This window comes from Phaenicophaeus curvirostris, chromosome 2 (genome assembly GCF_032191515.1).
Source record: "Phaenicophaeus curvirostris isolate KB17595 chromosome 2, BPBGC_Pcur_1.0, whole genome shotgun sequence".
NCBI classification, from domain to species: domain Eukaryota; kingdom Metazoa; phylum Chordata; class Aves; order Cuculiformes; family Cuculidae; genus Phaenicophaeus; species Phaenicophaeus curvirostris.
In genome coordinates this window covers 106,745,067-106,764,029 of record NC_091393.1, presented here as the reverse complement: position 1 = coordinate 106,764,029, position 18,963 = coordinate 106,745,067, and the positions used below count along the sequence as shown (strand labels likewise).

The following is an 18,963-nucleotide window of genomic DNA, read 5'->3' as shown; positions in this document are numbered from 1 at the left end:
TCATCTGTGCCAGTCCTCTTGATGTGCCTGCACTGAATGCCAAACATCACTACTTTCTAGGTGATCGGCCAAAGCAGAGCTACTTTGAAGCAGAGCATGTCATGGGAAACCACCCCCCGAAGCAGGCAGTGGAAGAACCATGGCACAAGGCCTGTGCAGTGGTGGCAGTACCTGTGTCCCTGGTACAGGCTGCACACTCGCTGCTTTGGCTGTCACATCAGTCCCCAGAGCACAACAGCTCATGGCTGTGATTGTGCAGGAGTAAGTCACGGCCCTTGTACGGCAAAGGCAGCCTCTGTGTACCAGCACTGCAACTCAGATCACCTTGTGTGTGTCCTGGGAAACCACCTTCCCAGGTGGAGAAAAGGACTTTGTGCAGAAACATTTTCAATTCTTCCATCCTTTGGAGCACATGGGTGAGCAGGAGACCCTCACAGTAGACAGAGTTTGTGGCAGCACCTGAAATGCTGCACGGCATCATAGAATCATAGAATGACTTGGGTTGGAAGGGACATCAAAGCACATCCAGTTCCAACCCCCTGCCACGTGCAGGGACACCTTCCACTCCATCAGGTTGTTTGAAGCCTCATCCAACCTGGCCTTGAACTCCTCCAGGGATGGGGCAGCCACAGCTTCTCTAGGCAACGTGTGCCAATGCCTCACCACCCTCACAGGAAAGCATTTCTTGCTAAGATCTCATCTAAATCTCCCCTTTTCCAGCTTAAAACCATTCTGCTTCATCCTATCCCTGCACTCCCTGATTAAGAGCCCGTCCCCAGCTTTCCTGTAGTCCCTTTCAGTACTGGAAGGCTGCTCTAAGGTTTCCCCCAAGCCTTCTCTTCTCCAAACTGAACAAACCCAACTATCTCAGTCTAACCTCGTATAGGAGACGCTCCAGCCCTCAGATCGTCACTGTGGTCTCCTCTGGACTCACTCTAGCAGGTGCCCACACTAGAACAGTATCCCCACATTAGAACTGACAGCACATTCACAGCACCCTTCTCACAGCCTCATTTCCTAATGTAGATCTCCCCCTCAAAAGCCACAACAGGAGGAAAGGACTCTATAAAGAGAAGGCGCCTTGTGCTAGGTCCATTTAAAATGAATGTGTTGTGTACACACAGGATAATTTCCTTGGCTCTACCCCTAATGGAGAGTTTCACTGCAGCTTTTGACAACTTTTCAGCAAAGTCTCAAAGTCCAACAAAGTGGTTGTATGAAAAGCCACAGGAAGCTGAGCTCTGAGGACAGAGATCATTTTTCACGCTCATGTTGCTGCTCCTTGGTACATAGCTGCTCTGAATGAGCAAACTCTATAGAAAAGATGAAATTTGAGGATATCTTGCTGGAAATTGGTGGGTTTGGCAGGTTCCAGATCTTGATTTTGTTTATCCTCTGCCTCCCAAGAATCAACCTTCCTATGCATTTCCTGCTGCACAATTTTCTTGCTGCTACCCCCTCTCATCACTGTGCAATTCCACACCAAGAGGCATTTGTGAACCTCACGATGGAGGAAATTCTGCTCATCAGCATCCCCCGGGAGCCCGATGGCACTTTCAAGTCCTGTGAGATGTTCTCACAGCCTCAGTTCCACCTGCTGCTCAACTCCTCTCTGCAACCAGAAAATGACTCCATCACCCAGCACTGCCAGCACGGATGGGTCTATGACCACTCGCAGTTCACCTCCACCATCGCCACCCAGGTAACACCTGGCCTGTGATCTAGCCAAAACTAAAATTAGTTCTGTGTTTTGAGGAGCAGATGAGATGGGTTCGCTGGGTGCACAGAATCAGAAGGGAATCTTTACCTCTTGACCAGTGGAAATTACTTGTTTAGAGGTTTCCTGGGATGGGGAAGCTCTCTGAAGCTTAGAGTTGTAAGCCAGCTTTTTTTTTGAAGAAGAAGAGGTAGTAGTAGTATCATCACCATCATCATCTTGCTAAGATTGATAGTTAGAAGCCATCATTTCTTGTTATAAGCACCTTAATTTCTCCAGGTCATTGAGAAATAGGGAGGCAGGAAGACAAACATATAGGATTTTATCTGCTTGGACACACGGCATTTGCACAAGCTTGCACCCTGACAGGATTTCATATGAGACCATGATTTGCTTTCTTGATTTTCCAAACACTTTATAATCTCAATTCCCTTGGCCACCCCTCCTCACTGATGTCCAGCTTCCTCCTTTTCTCCCCAAGATCATGCTGCTTCTCTTTTCTTACTACCAGTATCTTGCTCTCAAGCCAAATGTGCTCTCCATGGGCCTCCCGCTGAGATGCAGCGTGCTGGCCAGCCATAACCTTGAACATGCTCTAGGTCCCTACCCATCAAACATTAACTCTCCACCTTCTGAAAAACTTTGCCATGACTAACAGTGGTACCTCTGGGTCTAATTAACCTCTGGGTGTTAATGCTTTACCTTCCTTGAAAAGCAGCCCAGATCACAGGAGCTCTTATGGAAAGAGATAGCTTGGTGAGACGAAAGAGGGCTCGGTTGTATTGGAAATGATAGCACTGTCTCAGTGTGAGCAGGGCCAAGCCTTAACCTAAAGCTGGTGCCTCCTCCATACCACCCATCTCTTGACAGAATTATTAAGGTTTGAAAGACGTGTGAGATCAACCAGTCCAACCATCATACAACAACACCAAGCCTACTAAAATACGTCCTGAAGTGCCACATTCACATGCTTTTTGAACACCTTCAGGGTTGGAGACTCCACCACTTTCCTGGACAGCCTCTTCCAATGCTTCACCACTCTTTCAGTGAAAATATTTTTCCTAATATCCAGTCTAAACCTCCCCTAGTCCAACTCAAGACCATTCCCTCTCATCCTATCACTTGTTACTTGGGAGAAGAGACCAGCAGCTGCCTCGCTACAACCTCCTTTCAGGTAGTTGTAGAGGGTGATGAGGTCTTCCCTCATCCTCCTCTTCTCCAGACTAAACAATACCAGTTCCCACAGCTGCTCCTTATAGCCCGTGTGCTCCAGACCCTTCTCCAGCTCTGCTGCCCTTCTCTGGACATGCTCCAGCAACTTGATGTCCTTCTTGTAGTGAGAGGCCCGAAACTGAACATAGGATTCAATGTAGGATTCATACTGGTAAATGATCCCTTCCCTGCTCCTGCTGGCCACACCTTTGCTGATCCAAGCCAGGATGCTGTCAGCCTTCTTGGCCACCTGGGCACACTGCTGGCTCATGTTCAGCCACTGTTAACCTGCACCTCCAGGTCCTTTTCCAGCAGGCAACATTCCAGCCATGCTTCCCCAAGCCTGTAGCATTGTGGGGGGTTGTTGTGACCCAAGAGCAGGACCTGACACTTGGCCTTGTTAAACCTCATACAATTTACCCGCTCTTATCGACCCAGCCTGTTCTTTTGGGAGGCATGGAGGTGAGGACCAGATGTGCATCCAGTCTGTACCTGATTTCTACACTGCTTCAGGGAGAAAGCTGTAAAGCACCCTTGGGGGAAGCAGGGGAGGTACTCTGCAGTACAGATGCTGAGCATGGAGCCTGAGGATGCTGCACCCACACTGCAGTGGCCTCAGGACATGTTCAAGGGGCAAGGGCTTTCTCTGGAGTCTTTTGCTTTTGCTCTAAGAAAGGTTGTTCGAGGTCTGGCTGGCCTTGTCAGAGAGGCTGCAAGGCTGGGTTGATGATTAAATCAGGTTCTGCTGAGTTTGTGCATATAGAAAATAAACTCTGCAGCTTAGTCACAGCATTCTGTAATGATTAGCGACATTTGCACCTCCATGAAAGTAAAATAGTGCTCATTAACTTAATTAGGAAGAATGCCTCAACCAGCTCCCCCGTAAGAAATCAGTAAGCTAGCATCAAGCACCAGGACATGGTCTGACTCCTTTTCTCCCTGCATGGACAACTTCAAAGGTCAAGGTAACAATAACTGGGTATCAACATGACATTCCCTAATGGAAGCTGAGGTACATCTTACAGCTCATTGCAGTGTGGTACCCTGCAAACGCCCACCCTGGAAGCCCAAGGGGCACCACAGAGGGAGCTGGTGGAGACATGGACCTGGGCAGGTTTGGAACAGCTATCACAGGGGTCCAGAGAGGAAAAAGGGGTTGTCTTCATGAGGAGTGGTGCCCAGGAATGCTTTCTGATGCCCAACAAGTGCCTACAGGGAGGCTGTCACAGTGGGGAAAGATAAATGGGAGCTCTCTGAGTTTTGCAAGATGCAACTTTACATTTTTTTTGACTCTGGCATTGTGTGCAGTTTAGTGCAGGATTCTAACCCCTCAATCAGATTCAGGCAATATAAATTGGAAGACATCATGGCTGACAAAGAGTGGAAAGGGTGTGAAAAGGCAACAGAGACTGAACTGGGCAATAAGTGTCATTTTGGCCTTGTGTTTCAGTGGGACCTTGTGTGCGAGCAGCGCGGACTGAACCAGGCGACTGCAACCTTCTTTTTCATTGGTGTTACGATGGGGGCTGTGATATTCGGATACCTTTCGGACAGGTTTGACCCCTTTCAAGCTGTTCCTCCAGGGCTTCAGTTTCATGACAAGAATTCACAAACCTGTGACCAGCCAGAGGCAATCAGAGGGAAATGCGATCACAAAGGGAGAATCCAACCTCTCACCTGAAAAAGTGTTAAATTCATATGGGGAAGCAATGCAGGAGCTAAATGTTTCATTGATCAGCCAGTTAGCAGCCACCATAGAATCATAGAATCATTAAGGTTGGAAAAGACCTCTGAGATCAGCCAGTCCAACCATCAGCCCAACATCACTGTGCCTACTAAACCATGTCCCAAAGTGCCACACCCACACACTTTTTCAACATCTCTGGGGATTGGAACCTGTCAGGCTTCAAAGGTCCCTTCTAGCCCAAACCATTCTATGATATTATGATTCTATGATTTAAAACAGAGGCCTCTGAGCTGACCAAAGCTGCTCCAGAGCAAGCCTTTGGGGATATAACAGACAGCTAAAGGCAAACCTCCACCCAGCAATGAGCTGATGTCCCACTATCAAGCTCCTTTTGCTATAGTAGAGATGACGTCACACTTCTTTCTGCTCACAGAAATGCGGAGATTTAATCCTTAGTGCCTCAAGATGAAAACCATCTGGTCTTGGCATTTTGCTACAGTTCAGTTTCATTTTGCTCTAAGCCTTTAGAGACATACAGATTTGAAAACTTCTCTACTGACAAATTTTACCCTAGTAAACTCTACAGCTGTGAAAATATATATGCAAATATATCTAGATAGATAGTTTCTGTTATTGTCTGCTCTTTCCCAAACACTCCTTTTGTATCTTGTTCTTGTACTGATTTGGCTGTATGATGCTTTGGCAGACTTCCAGATTGGGGTATCTATGAAAATGTCTTTTTTAATAACTTGTGCACTTGTGCAGTTTGCTCCTTTTATCACATTTTCTACATTTCATCTTTCAGAGCTTGTGCTTTTCTGCCTCTCTATTTGAAGACAGTTTTAACAGCATTATTTCCAGCAGCCTCCCTGTAGGCTTGCCTTTCAATTCTGCCAGCTCGCCTCTGGTTTCCCTAGCAGGTGGCGTGCATTCACTGAGAGAGTCTTAGTAATGGGTCCATAAATAGCTGCCTTGAGCCCTGCAGGGAATCTGAAGGCTTTATATCCTTCTTGCTCTATTTTCAAGAAAAATCTTCATTTAAAAATTGTATCTTCTTTCTTAGGCAGTTAAACTCTACTGGAAACCAGCTCCAGCTCTGGTGTGTTTGTGGGTGATTCCTGCTCCAACCCAAGTGCATGACAATGACTTTTGCAAACAGGCCCTGCTTAAATTTCAAAGTAGATCCGGCAAACTGCCCGTGCCCAAGCCACAGGGTTTTTTTTCCTCCAGTAGATTTGTTAACTAGCTGCTGCATTAACAGTCAAACATTGGACTAGATGGTCTTATAGGTCTTTCCCAGCCTTAAAGATTCTATGATTCTATGATTGATGAAGTAATTTATGATAGTTTTTAGAATGTTATTGTGGCGTTATATCCCAGCACATCACTTTTTCCCCTGGAACAATCATTCTTACCACTATTATCCTCAGGTAGCCGCTAAGAGAGCCTTAATGCCAGAATGAGACCAAGATTTCAGTCCCTATACACTGAACATTACCTCTTGACATGGTTAATTTGCTACTCCAGTTGGAACATAAGCTTTCATGACACGTAGTGCAGATGTTCATCAGAAGACTGATGCCTTGTGCTCCACTTTGATGTTTAGACTTTCGTAGGTTGTGTAGAAATATATACACACACATTTCTCTGTATGTATGTTTATACATGTGCATTTCTGTGTATGTGATCTTCTGTCTTTCTCCACACTCTGCACCAGGCATGAGATCATAGAATCATAGAATCACCAGGTTGGAAAAGACCCACTGGATCATCGCGTACAACCATTCCTATCAAATACTAAACCATGAGATGGTCCTATAACTTCCAGAACCCTTGGGTAACAGAGTCCTAGCAGATTCCTCACAGACCCCTTAGGGCATCAGGGCTCTTTGCCATTATGGGCTGACAACTGTAATCCTTTTATTTTCCTTTGGGATCTTTGCTTTCCTTCCAAGAATCAAGGTGAAAGTGTCACGGTTCTCTCTCCCCTTTGAGAGAGGTGGCAGTGGCTGGTCCTGAGTGAGCCACGGGAGGAGGACGTGCGGAGTCAGGCATAGGGACAACCAATGGAGGGAGCAGGGTGTGCCAGAAGCCTGGGATTTCAAGCTGCCAACACGGCTTTTGATGGTGGTGTGGAACAGGGGAGCTCAATATACTGTTTTGATCAGTGCTGCTCTTTCCATTGGAGAGCCCCGGGCCCAAGGCTCATGAGACAGGATGGCCCTATGAATGGAATTGCATCACTGTGGCACTGGCTATATCCAGAGCTATTTCCTCCTCCCAGGGGCATTCCATCTTGCATTCTTTGCAGAACAGGCAATATTTTCGTTTTCCTTCTCAAGTCTGTGGTTTGCCCCATTTCAAACCCTACTCCTGGAACAGGTTTCCAGCTGCTGCAACCCAGCTTGTGCTCCTGGCAGGTTCGGACGAAAAGCCATGCTCCTGCTCTCACTTCTGTGCTCTGTCATATTCGGGATGCTAAGCGCCGCCTCTGTCTCCTACACCATGATGGCCATCACACGGACCCTCACCGGGGTGGCCCTGAGTGGCGTCTCCCTTATTGTATTGCCTTTGGGTAAGTACGTGGGGGTTTGTGGATACCTAGTTGTACTGGGGGACTTTTGATAGGCAGTGAGTAGGTAGTGACTTGTCTAACAGGCAAGGCAGAACTAGTAGGAATGGGAGTTCTGAACTTGTTATGCACACAGTTCCACCGCAGGCAGCCAAAGAGCATCCCTTTTGGGAGGATTCAAGCATTACAATTTCCTATTAGTCTAATTAATGCTTCAAAATATAACAACCACTTACTAGAACTTCTGTTGCAACATCAAGGTCTGGTTGGATAGGACTCTGAGCAACCTGATCCAGTTGAAGGTGTCCTTACTTATTGCACGAGGGAGTTGGATTAGATGACCTTTAAAGGTCCCTTCCAACCCAAACTATTCTATGATTCTAGTAACACTCGCAATCCGTGCTAACCAACTCCCATTAAGGGCCATCAGTAGAAAAATAAAAGCCAGAGACCAAAGTATCTGTTCCTTTCCTCTGATACTCAGCTCAATATCTCAAGTTCTCCTTCATACATGCTGTTAAGAAAATTCACCAGTGTTGCCTTGTCCCTGGCAGGAGAAGGAGGGTGTATCATTCACGGAGTATTTCTACCTCCCCAGTCTTAAGTTTTCTCACAGTTTTCTTAAATTCCTAATCTGTATTTTTAGAAAGAAAGGAGGGGAAGAACCACCCCCCAAAAAAATATACAGAGCTGGGCAAAATGGAAGATGAAGAATTTAGGTAATTATGTAATAAAAATAAGCTTCAAAGCTCAGGGTACCCAACAGAGCACTGGATGATTGTGTAAATATAGTTGGGATGTCCTAGGCAAGACTCATTGTACCCAAGAGCAAGTTAAGAGGGCAGATTTGCAGGATTTTTGCCAATATAACCAAATTGACCTAAAATGGCCTCAGTACTGAAAAAGCCCACACAAGCAAGGAGACCATCACCTGTTCTGGCTTCACATGTACAGTAGTGTCTACTCCAGACAGATTCTACATGAATGATAATTCATCTTAATATATTTCTTTAATCAGGAATAACAAGTGGGCAGAGAAATGGGAAACTGTGCAGGCAAGATGGTTAGGGAAAAAAAATAATCTGACCATTTGAATTCTATTGAATACAAGAAAAGCACAGCACAGGAAGGACATGGATCTGTTGCAGTGAGCCCAGAGGAGGCCTGGCAGATAATCCAAGAGCTGGAGTACCTCCCATCAAAGGACAGCCTGAGAAAGTTGGGTTTGTTCAGCTTGGAGAAGAGAAGGCTTGGGGGAGACCTTAGAGCAGCCTTCCAGTACTGAAAGGGACTACAGGAAAGCTGGAGAGGGACTCTTTACCAGGGAGTGCAGGAATAGGATGAAGCAGAATGGTTTTAAGCTGGAAAAGGGGAGACCTAGATGAGATCTTAGGAAGAAATGTTTTCCTGTGAGGGTGGTAAGGCACTGGCACAGGTTGCCCAGAGAAGTCATGGATGCCCCATTCCTGGAGGAGTTCAAGGCCAGGTTGGATGAGGCTTTGAGCAACATTATCCACTGGACGATGTCTCTGCCCATGGGAGGGGGGTTGAAATTGGATGGGCTTTGATGTTCCTTCCAACTCAAACCATTCTACGAAAAAAAAAAAAAGGCATAACCTAAGTTGGTTTTAGCTCTGTTTCTTACTGTGTGTCCAGTATTTCTTCATTTAAAGCTTTATTTTAGTTACTTACAGCTTTGCAAGAGATTAAGCATTGTGGATGAACATTCTGAATGTGCCAAATGTCAGCCAAATGGTGGAACCTTCCTGGGGAAGAAGACAAGAGATGTTACCTTGCTTTGTCCTTTCTTAGAAAGGCCTGCAGATCCCTTCCTGGAGGAGTCCTGTGTCCCCCAGCTGAACGTTGCCTCCCTTTTGCAGGGATGGAATGGGTGGACATACAGCACCGCACCTTCTCTGGGATCCTGGCTAGCATCTTCTGGAGCATTGGGAACATGCTGCTGGCCACAGTAGCGTACCTGGTGCGGGAATGGCACTGGCTATTAGTAGCTGTAACAGGACCTTGTCTTCTGAGCATGGTCTGCCTGTGGTGAGTGCAGTGACGTCCAGCCTGATGGCTGGTGGGGAGAAAGGGGGCTGCACCTCAAATCCTGTGTTCAGTTTTGGCACCTTCACTACAAGAAGGACATTGAGGGGCTGGAGCACATCCAGAGAAGGGCAACGGAGCTTGGGAAGGGATTGGAGAATAAGTCTTATGAGGAGCATCTGAGGGAACTGGGGTTGCTTAGTCTGAAGAAGAGGAGGCTGAGGAGAGACCTCATCACTCGCTACAACTGCCTAAAAGGAGGTTGTGGTAAGGTAGGTGCTGGTCTCTGCTCCCAAGTAACAAGGAATAGGATGAGAGGAAATGGCCCCAAGTTGTGCCAGGGGAGGTTTAGATTGTATATTAAGAAAAATTTCTTCACTGCAAGGGTTCTCAGGCACTGGAATAGCTGGGCAAAGAAGTGGCTGAGTCATCATCCCTGGAGGATTTAAAAGATGGGTAGACAAGGTGCCCAGGGATATGGTTTAGTAGTGGAAAGGTACAGTTGGACTTGGTGATCTCAAAGGTCTTTTCCAACCAAACTACTCTATGATTTGCCTCCTCTTCTCTGTGAGCATGGCAAATGTTGCAATGCTTTCACAAAGATTGGCTCTATCAACCCAAAGAGAAGCAGGACTTGTCTGTGTCCTGCACATCCAGGCATGGCAGCTTTTGAAAACTGGAGCGGCCTAGGATTTGTCTCTCCTCACCTCCAGCAAGGCCAAGAGCCAAGGTCACACCATGGCTTTGGAGACAAGGAGGAGGCAGGATGGGGCTGATGCTAGACATTTAGAGGACAGGTTACAGCACAAAAGAGTAGGATTTGGTGCTGCAAGCACTGTCAGATGTGGCTTAGAGCAAGAAAAGAGATCCCAATAAAGGCAGGCAGGACCAAGCCAGATTCCTGGCTTTAATCCCTGCTAGACTCAGGATAAGCAATGTTATCCTCAGTCCATAACTGGGGACTATACCTTTGGCAACAATTTATCAGTATAAGCCAATGACATCTGCAGCTGCACTTATCTCTACGTGTCCCATGGCCTTTTTTATCTGTGTAATCATCCTGATGGGTCAAACAGATCCACTTTCTGTGGGCTATTTCCCTCCTGTAGTGTTATTTGAAAAACACCTGACACCTCTTAAGCCTTAACATGGGAGATGGTTAATTTAATCAAAGAAATTAATCTTCCTTCTTCTTTTTTCACATAGTAATGCAGATTAGTATACAGGATCCACTCACTGACACTGTGGCTGTAATGTGAATTGTCTTGGATCGACTTGTTCCATGATCCAAAACAGTTCATTGAATAAGAAGTTCCATTTCCTGGCTGGACCTAAGTCCCATGCTGAAATAAGCAAGCAAGTATTCCTGCAACTGCCACACTGAAAACATGCAGAAATGGAGGTCAGGGTGTTCTTAGGGTGGTTCTTTAGTTCCTCTTGGACATTGGTGTAGTGTTGAACCACACAACAAAGTCATTTTTGCCTTTAGAGAAGCTTCTAGAGACTATGATTTGCTTGCTTACTATGTCTGTCCATCAGCATGCAGCAGTAGATTAAATCGCTGCACAGATCTAGCACAAAAATCTCAAATAATTTAAAAAAAATGGTATATAAACCGATGCTGCTGTTAATTAATGGCTAAAAAAAGATGTAGTGTTTTGCTGGTGCTTAAAGTTTTCTGGCAAAGAGTAACATCTGTTTTCTTGATGGTCAAGTCCAACACAACAAAAATTAGATAGATAGATAGATAGATAGATAGATAGATAGATAGATAGATAGATAGATAGATAGATAGGTAGATATTAGGAAGACATGTTTTCCTGTGATGGTGGTGAGGCACTGGCATAGGTTGCCCAGAGAAGTCGTGGCTGCCCCATCCCTGGAGGTGTTCAAGGCCAGGTTGGATGAGGCTTTGAGCAATCTGATGCAGTGGGAGGTGTCCCTGCCCACGGCAGGGGAGTTGGCACTGGATGGGCTTTAAGGTCCCTTCCAATCCAAACCATTATATGACTCTATGTTGTCTGCTGAATTTTTTAATTGGAGTAGTTTTGCTCTTTTTCTAGGACAACCAGCCATAAAACAATTGAGTCCTGGGAAGAGCTGGAATTCACAGATAGATTTGGATCCACCCTTTCCCTGAGAGCTGATTTTTTTCTTTCTTATGTGAATGCTTTTTATGGAGATTAAAACTCTCCAACAAATTATACTGTTACCTGATCGAACTTGAAGCACCCAAGAGGTCAGTGTTTGTTGGATAATTAGAAGTCCCTGAAGTATGGAATTAAATTCTAATTTAGAGCACTCTGTAGATATTGTTGACATAGCATCAGAACTCAGTTGAGGCCACAGACAACCAAAAGATGTAATATTATACCCTGGAGATGGCTGCAATGAGTGCTAAATGCCATCTTTCATACTTTATATTTCCCAAGGTGCATTGGGTTATTAACTTCGGGGAGGAGTGGAAAACTTTGCAGAAGATCAGTTCTGAAAATATTTTTGCTCTACACATCCTTTTCATCTACTGCTTGAATAGTGTTCATTAGTTTTATTGTAACCTGATTTAGGGCACATTAATCACCAACAGGTTACAGGAATCTTGTCTTGGACCACTCCAGTGGGAGACTCCTATGAGGGTTTTTGACAATAGTGTGACCTCAGTAGACCTTGTAGCCATATACTTCTTCAAGCTTGTAAGTTTTCCCACTGACCACACATGATGCTCAGCTGAAGAACAGCAGATTCTGTCTCCTACTTCTCTTGAGGGAAAGGTTTGAGTAGTAGGCGGCAGGCATTGGCTGCTCTAGCAGGATGCAACCATTGTGATGTATTCTCAGTGCCTTCTGTAGCCTAACCATTATGAGGACCCACAAAAAACTACATCCTTTTTAGATGAGATGGGCTGCATCGTGGCCTGGGAATCTCTGGGCCAAACAGGGCCATGCAGCCATGAATTGCAACCAGATGCAAGATCAGGGAGAAGTCCTAGGAGAGGAAGTTACAGATGTTGCTTTATGACAAGTGCTGGATCTTACACTGGAACAGATATAAAAGACAAAGACACAGTCAACCTCTCAGAGTTTTCTAATTAGCTCTACAGCAGTACAGCATCCCTTGTTTCTCAATGACTAGCACAGATACTTCACTGGGGACCGCAGCTGCAATGACTTACATCCAAGTTGACTGTCTTGTGCAGAAGGCTTTGATTATTTATTATTCTCCCTGGTGACCAATGACAGAACCCGAGGGAATGGCAGGAGGATGTGCCAGAGGAGGGTTAGATTACATGTTAGGAAAAGATTCTTCACCCAGAGGGTGGTGGAGCACTGGAACAGCTCCCTAGGGAAACAGTCACAGTGCCAAGCCTGACAATATTCCAGAAGCATTTGGACAATGCCCTCAGGCACATGGTGTCAATGTTGGGGTTGTCCTATGCTGGGGCAGGAGTTGGTCTTGATGATGTTCATGAGTCCCTTCCAACTCAGGTCTGTCTATGATTCTGACTCTATTGTGAAAATGAAATAATTTCAGTAAATAACAAAGTGAGTATAGAGCTCACTAAACCCTTTCTACATCGTAATTTTTTATACCCCACAATTTCAAAGTTTAAAGAGTCCCCTCAAAGCATGAAACTTTAAATAAAAATTCTCTGTGTCCAATTTTAATTGATAAGAGTTTTGAACATCAACCAGCTGAGAAAACTCAAGCTTTCATCAAATATCACATGATAAAGATTTTAGCTTGACTTATTTCAAGTAGCAGGATGGTCTAGTTTAAGGGTAGAACAGCATGTACATGTAACAAGGGTGGCCCATTACTCTTGCTGTCATGCACCACAGTTGCTATTTTTAGCTGAGGCTGAAGTCTCATAGAGAAGACCCCCTCTCTTCAGCCAGGGCCATGTATCTGGGGAGTGGAAAACATGGAGAATCAACAGGAACACTGTCTTTTCTCCTTACACCAGGTGGGTCCCAGAGTCTGCCCGGTGGCTCATAGCCAACGGCAAGGTGAAACAAGCTCACAGGAATCTGCTTAGATGTGCAAAAATGAATGGAAGGAAAGACTTCACTGTCTCACAAGAGGTGAGAAACTGAAGATCCAGACATATGTTGTTCTTCTCCCATTTTCTCTCTCTGTTATACTTCTATTTGTTCTCTCTCTCTTGTACTTCTGTTTGATACCTGAAGCAATGATCGGTCTGTATCGTGATCTATGGGGCACTGTGGTCCACAGGATGCCATGCTCCATTTTAGTCTAGAAAGCAGCTACATCAACTCCTAAAGATAAAGCAGCAGCCCAGCTCCCAGAAGGAAAGAAAGCCCCTTCAATAGATGGATTGTGTTTCCAGGCACTGGACGCTGGACTAAATATGCAATGACAGAGAAGCACAGCTTGAAAAGCAGAGACATTACTCCTATAACAGAGAGGAGTGTGTGCAGGTGCACAAGCAATTTGTGCAGCTTGGTGTTTGCCTTCTTGGTTGCTGCAGTGTTTTCCAAGTGCTGGTACAGTGCAAGCAGAAAGCAGACACATTAATAGCATGTGCTAAACGTATTTTCTCTCATATTGCACTTGAGGGATGCTGTGGCATTAGCAGAAGTTACCAGATTCAGAGATGGGGGTACAGAAATAAAAGAAAACTGTGGGTTCAACAAAACACAAGATAATGCAGGAAAGGATCATCAAAATGTGAAACAGAGCATGTCTTGTTCAGAAAGTCCCTGAACAGCCGGAGGCAGTGGCATTGCTAGGGGACCACCTCTACCTGATTGCCCAGCTCTTCCGTAGGCTCCACTGAAGGATGCTGTTGGAGATAAGGCACTGGTGAAGACAATCCTCTGGTACAAGATACTGCAGGCCCTCTTAATCCATCTAAATTGTAGATTCCCTCTCTGTAGCTCTGTGGCTGGGATTAAATATTTATGCAAAAGCTTTGGCTTTGCTTTCTCTGAAGAGGACACTGATTTCAGAATACATGTAACTAGTTAGCCAGACTTCCTCCTCAAGGTTTCCTCTGATTCATAACCTAACCTATTGGTTTGGACATGATGCAGCAAAGCTGTCCTGAGAGGAATTGATCTCTCCCAATATTAGGTGTCTACATCATCACTGTCTGCAGTCTCCTTTGCAGCCTCCTTTACGGTCTCCAATCTAATTAAGAGTCGATGGAGGCTAGCGATGGAGGCTTACAGTTATGTATAAATAATTACATCTTATATAAATGCTCTCACGAAAATAAAGTGTGCAGCTCAGTGTTAGCTCCTACCTGAGACCTGACACAGCAGCGGACAGACACATGGGGAAGAGGATGGAACTGACCAACATTTTGCTGCCACCCTTTCTGCCACGTGGGGTATGTAGGTAAGAGGGAAGAAGGGGCTGTGGGAAGAAAAAGACGTCTAAAATGGTAGGCAATATATAAAGTCATAGGAAAAGGTGCCTCTGATAAGATATGCCCAGAGAATTGTTCTGCAGTGGAATGCATGGAAAATCCAAGGCGGAGCTGGAACTGGGAAGGGCAAAGGCTCCAGCCTATCTAGAGTTTCATGTCTAGGTCCTAAAGGTACAGCAGCTGAGCTATTTCCTTCTTTACACCCCTCTCAGGCCCTCAGAATGATGACAACAGACAAAAAGCCAGGAGAGAGTTACTCCTACATCAGCTTATTCAGGACACCAGTCCTGCGGAAGATCTCTCTGTGCGCTGGGGCTGTGTGGTAAGCAGCATCACTTCACCCAGTGGATTTGTCCTGCAGTGTCCCAGCTGGATTCCCCTAACCCTTATCTCCACAAATTCCTTGCAGGTTTGGTGTTGCCTTCTCTTATTATGGCATGAGCCTGAACCTAACTGGCTTTGGGCTCAACATGTATCTCTCCCAGTTTGTCTTTGGTGTCATTGAGATTCCAGCCAAGATCATCATGTACGTGCTGGTGAATCGAGCTGGACGACGGCAGAGTCAGGCGTGGACACTCATCCTGACTGGACTATGCATAGGAGCCAATGTCATCATTCCCAAGTGTGAGATGTCTTTCTGCTCTATGCAGTACTTGCTAAAGGGGTGGTTTCCAGTCTGTGCAGTTCTAGAGAAGGGGAATTGTAGATCACCTGCAGGACAGAGTCGCTAATGTGAGATAACCCTAATATCTGGTGGCAACTCCAGTGGCAACCTCCAGTCACTGTGAAGTGGCTAGTAAGGGCCCAGTCATGATAAGGTGAAGTGCCTATCTTTATTACAGACATTTTCCAATGGGAAATGTTGGGACTTATCCCTTCAACAGTCTAGCTCCCACCTGGGCTAATAGTTACCAGACTTCCTGAACCAGGGCTATGAAGTTCCCCATTTTGTCTGCAGGAGCATTGAACCTTCTTCCTCCTTTTACCTGAGGCCACAAGAAGCTTGTGGCTACTCTTTGACCATCATCATAAATGGGTTTTCTTTCCTCCTAGCCTTCACCGCCGTGCGCTCTGTAGTAGCCATCATGGGCAAAGGTTTCTCAGAAGCTGCATTCACTACCGTCTTCTTGTACACCTCAGAACTTTACCCCACAGTGCTGAGGTAAGAGACGACCCTTGCTTGAATGCACAGAGCCTAGGTGGGACGTCACTTTTGGGGTTTCCACATCACCACAGCAGGACATGATGTCAGCTATACTGCAGGACTGACACCTTGATTCTAGAGGCAGTAGAATCTAGGGATTAACATCTTCACAGAATCACAGAATCACAGAATAACCAGGTTGGAAGAGACCCACCGGATCACCGAGTCCAACCGTTCCTACCAAACACTAAACCATATCCCTCAGCACCTCGTCCACCCGTGCCTTAAACGCCTCCAGGGAAGGTGACTCAACCACCTCCCTGGGCAGCCTGTTCCAGTGCCCAATGACCCTTTCTGTAAAGAATTTTTTCCTAACGTCTAGCCTAAACCTCCCCTGGCGGAGCTTGAAGCCATTCCCTCTTGTCCTGTCCCCTGTCACTTGGGAGAAGAGGCCAGCACCCTCCTCTCTACAACGTCCTTTCAGGTAGTTGTAGAGAGCAATGAGGTCACCCCTCAGCCTCCTCTTCTCCAGGCTAAACAACCCCAGCTCTCTCAGCCGCTCCTCATAAGGCCTGTTCTCCAGCCCTTTCACCAGCTTTGTTGCTCACAAGAAAGCTACAGTTTTGTGACCTGGGTTATGTGTAGCTAGGTTATGTCAACAGGACAATGTATTGAAAGGCGAGTACTATGTGTGGGAATATATTTTCTATATAAAAATATATATATTTTTAACTCCATAAGGCATCTGTGCTTTGTAAACTCTTAGTTCCCTGTGGTAATCTGTTGGTAACTGTTCAAACTTCCCCAAAATAATCATTTGAAATGTCATGTTCTACAAGGGACGCATGCTACCACATTTGACAGTCTTCTGGACACCAGATGATATTAAAACAGGGACTAACCAGCTTTTCAGGAAGACAAAAAAAGAGAGTTTATTTGAAATATCTGGGTAATGGTGACATCACACCAGATTAAGCATCGGCATAATTTGGGATATAGCTAAGACTGGTGAAGGGAATGACCTCATTGGTTTCCTTGTGAAAGACTGAAAACTCCCTCATGAATTATCCTTAGCAGCTTACTGCACCTCTGTCCCTTCCTGTCCAGAGTACCATTCCCTGCCATACAGTCCTTAAACTCCTACTGCTCTGTTCTGTGTGAGGAATTATGCATATTTAAACCAGAATGAGCACACCAATCTGCTGCTTTTCTTCTCAGATAGGTTTGTATTTTTACAGGGTCAAAGACATTCACAGGTAGACACAAAAATGTTGGTTCTTACTCTGCATATGCACAAGTAGGTCCTGGAATCCTTGTTGTCAGTGTGAAATGCCATCTGTCCCCTGAAAATTAGCAAATGGAATACATCCCAAGTCTTACTTTTGGCCTCCTCTCCAAGCTCTCCAGAGCTTACAGTTATGGCAGGACCAAAGGTGCTCACAGGTATCTCCAGAGCATGCCACTCTCCTGAGAGAAGGAGGGACTTGGGTTTGCTCTCAGCAAATTGGAGGACTTACTCGGGGACAGGTAGAAAATCCACTTGGGGTTTTCAACATTCAAAAAGGAAACAAATTCAGATCAGATACTTTTAGTGTGGAACTGCAGCTTCTTTCTCATAATAGACATAAATCTATTTCTCAGAGCAGCTACAGCTGCTCTCTGGGAAATAGTATCATTTTAGGAAGATACAAAGAAAGAAAAAGCCTGGCAGAGGAAGAACCCGGGGGGAAAAAACCCTAAGCATGCATGAAAAATGCAGGGAAGGGGCAGAGGGTCTGCAATTTTCACCAAGGTCTGATATGAAAGAAACACCCATCTCTTTCTCATGGTGGTCCAGGCAGAATGGGATGGGGTACACCTCCTTCGTGGCACGTCTCGGTGGGGCTTTGGCCCCTCTTGTGTTTCTGCTGGATGAGGTGTGGAGGTCTCTGCCTGAGGTGACATACTGTGGAGTAGCAGTGTGCTGCGGCTCAGTGGCCTTTCTGCTCCCAGAGACACTCAACGTGCACCTGCCCGAGGGCATCGAGGACGTCGAGAAAGCACAGTGAGTCAGCTCTGTCCTGCCTTGCACATGGAGGGTGGCGAGAGAGGCAGGGAGACGTCCCTCTCTGCCGCCTGTAATTCCCCATTTGTGGGTGGCAGCAGACGAAGGGACACCCTGTTGGGGATCAGGGCTGTCAGGGTTTCTCCTTTTCTTTCCACCATAGAATCACAGAATGGTTTGGGTTGGAAGGGACTTTAAAGACAATCCGGTTCCAACCTCCCTGTCATGGTCAAAATCCCTTCCAACCTGGCCTTGAACACCTCCAGGGATGGAGCAACCTCCGGGCAACCTGTGCCAGTGCCTCACCACCCTCACAGGAAAACATTTCTTCCCAAGATCTTGTCTAAATCTCACCTTACATGTCTTCTTTTCTTCCAGAGTGAAAGGACTGCCGCAAAACAGCACTCCTGAGGGCATGCCACTACAGTCTTTGCTGAAGTGAGAGACTCTGTGGGACAGCCACAGTGCAGGACTGCAGACCTGAGCCATGCTCTGACCTGCCAATAAAATAGCCTTTTCTGTCCTCCAAGACTCTCTCTGCAAGGAAGCAGGGCTGAGGACACTGGAGGAAGGAGGCAGATCACAAAACCAACTGGAGGGGACTAACCCCTCTCCATAGTGTGGCCAGGAGCAAGAATGCAGAGCTCTAACGGGGTGTGGAAATAAAGGCACCCTGTGCTAAGCGCTTCCAGTTTTTGGCCGTATTGGACTAGCAGCGCCTTTCATCCAGAAACTACAGTCTTTTGGTTTACAAACCACAATAAAAAAAATACTGAGTGAATTGAACAAATCCAAGTAATCTCAAGTCTAACTGGATGATGGATAAACCATAACGCATAGCTATAAACATATTTAAAGTGGTCTGGATGTTTTTCACACTGAGGCTCAAAGCCAGCAAAAAGCACATGCAGGAATCTCACTGAGAATGGGGCAACTGCAAGCATTTGTCTCTGCACACAAAGAATCATAGAATCATAAAATCACAGAATTGTTTGGGTTGGAAGGGTTAAAGGTCATATAATTCCAACCCCCCTGCGATGTGCAGGGACACGTCCCACTAGATCAGGCTGTCCAAGGCCCCATCCAACCTGGCCTTGGACACCTCCAGGGATGGAGCACTCACAACGTCCCTGGGCAACCTCTACCAGT

At 46.0% G+C, this 18,963-nt stretch overlaps 1 protein-coding gene across 2 annotated transcripts; it reads left to right on the top strand.

Annotated features, from left to right (window-relative positions):
* Nucleotides 1-1,199: 1,199 nt before the first annotated feature.
* On the top strand, nt 1,200-18,569 carry SLC22A7 (solute carrier family 22 member 7). Of its 2 annotated transcripts, none has more exons than XR_011336824.1 (10): nt 1,200-1,702; nt 4,380-4,483; nt 7,037-7,191; nt 9,069-9,237; nt 13,199-13,316; nt 14,839-14,948; nt 15,036-15,250; nt 15,680-15,788; nt 17,612-17,814; nt 18,193-18,569. XR_011336824.1 is itself a non-coding variant. In XM_069850362.1 (10 exons), the coding sequence occupies exons 1-10, from the start codon at nt 1,325-1,327 to the stop codon at nt 18,254-18,256; spliced, it is 1,629 nt and encodes a 542-aa protein (XP_069706463.1). In that variant the 5' UTR covers nt 1,200-1,324; the 3' UTR covers nt 18,257-18,567. The 2 variants fall into 2 exon arrangements, 1 of the variants encoding a protein (XP_069706463.1); XM_069850362.1 differs by having other exon boundaries at nt 17,608-17,814; nt 18,193-18,567.
* The last annotated feature ends 394 nt before the right edge of the window (nt 18,570-18,963 follow it).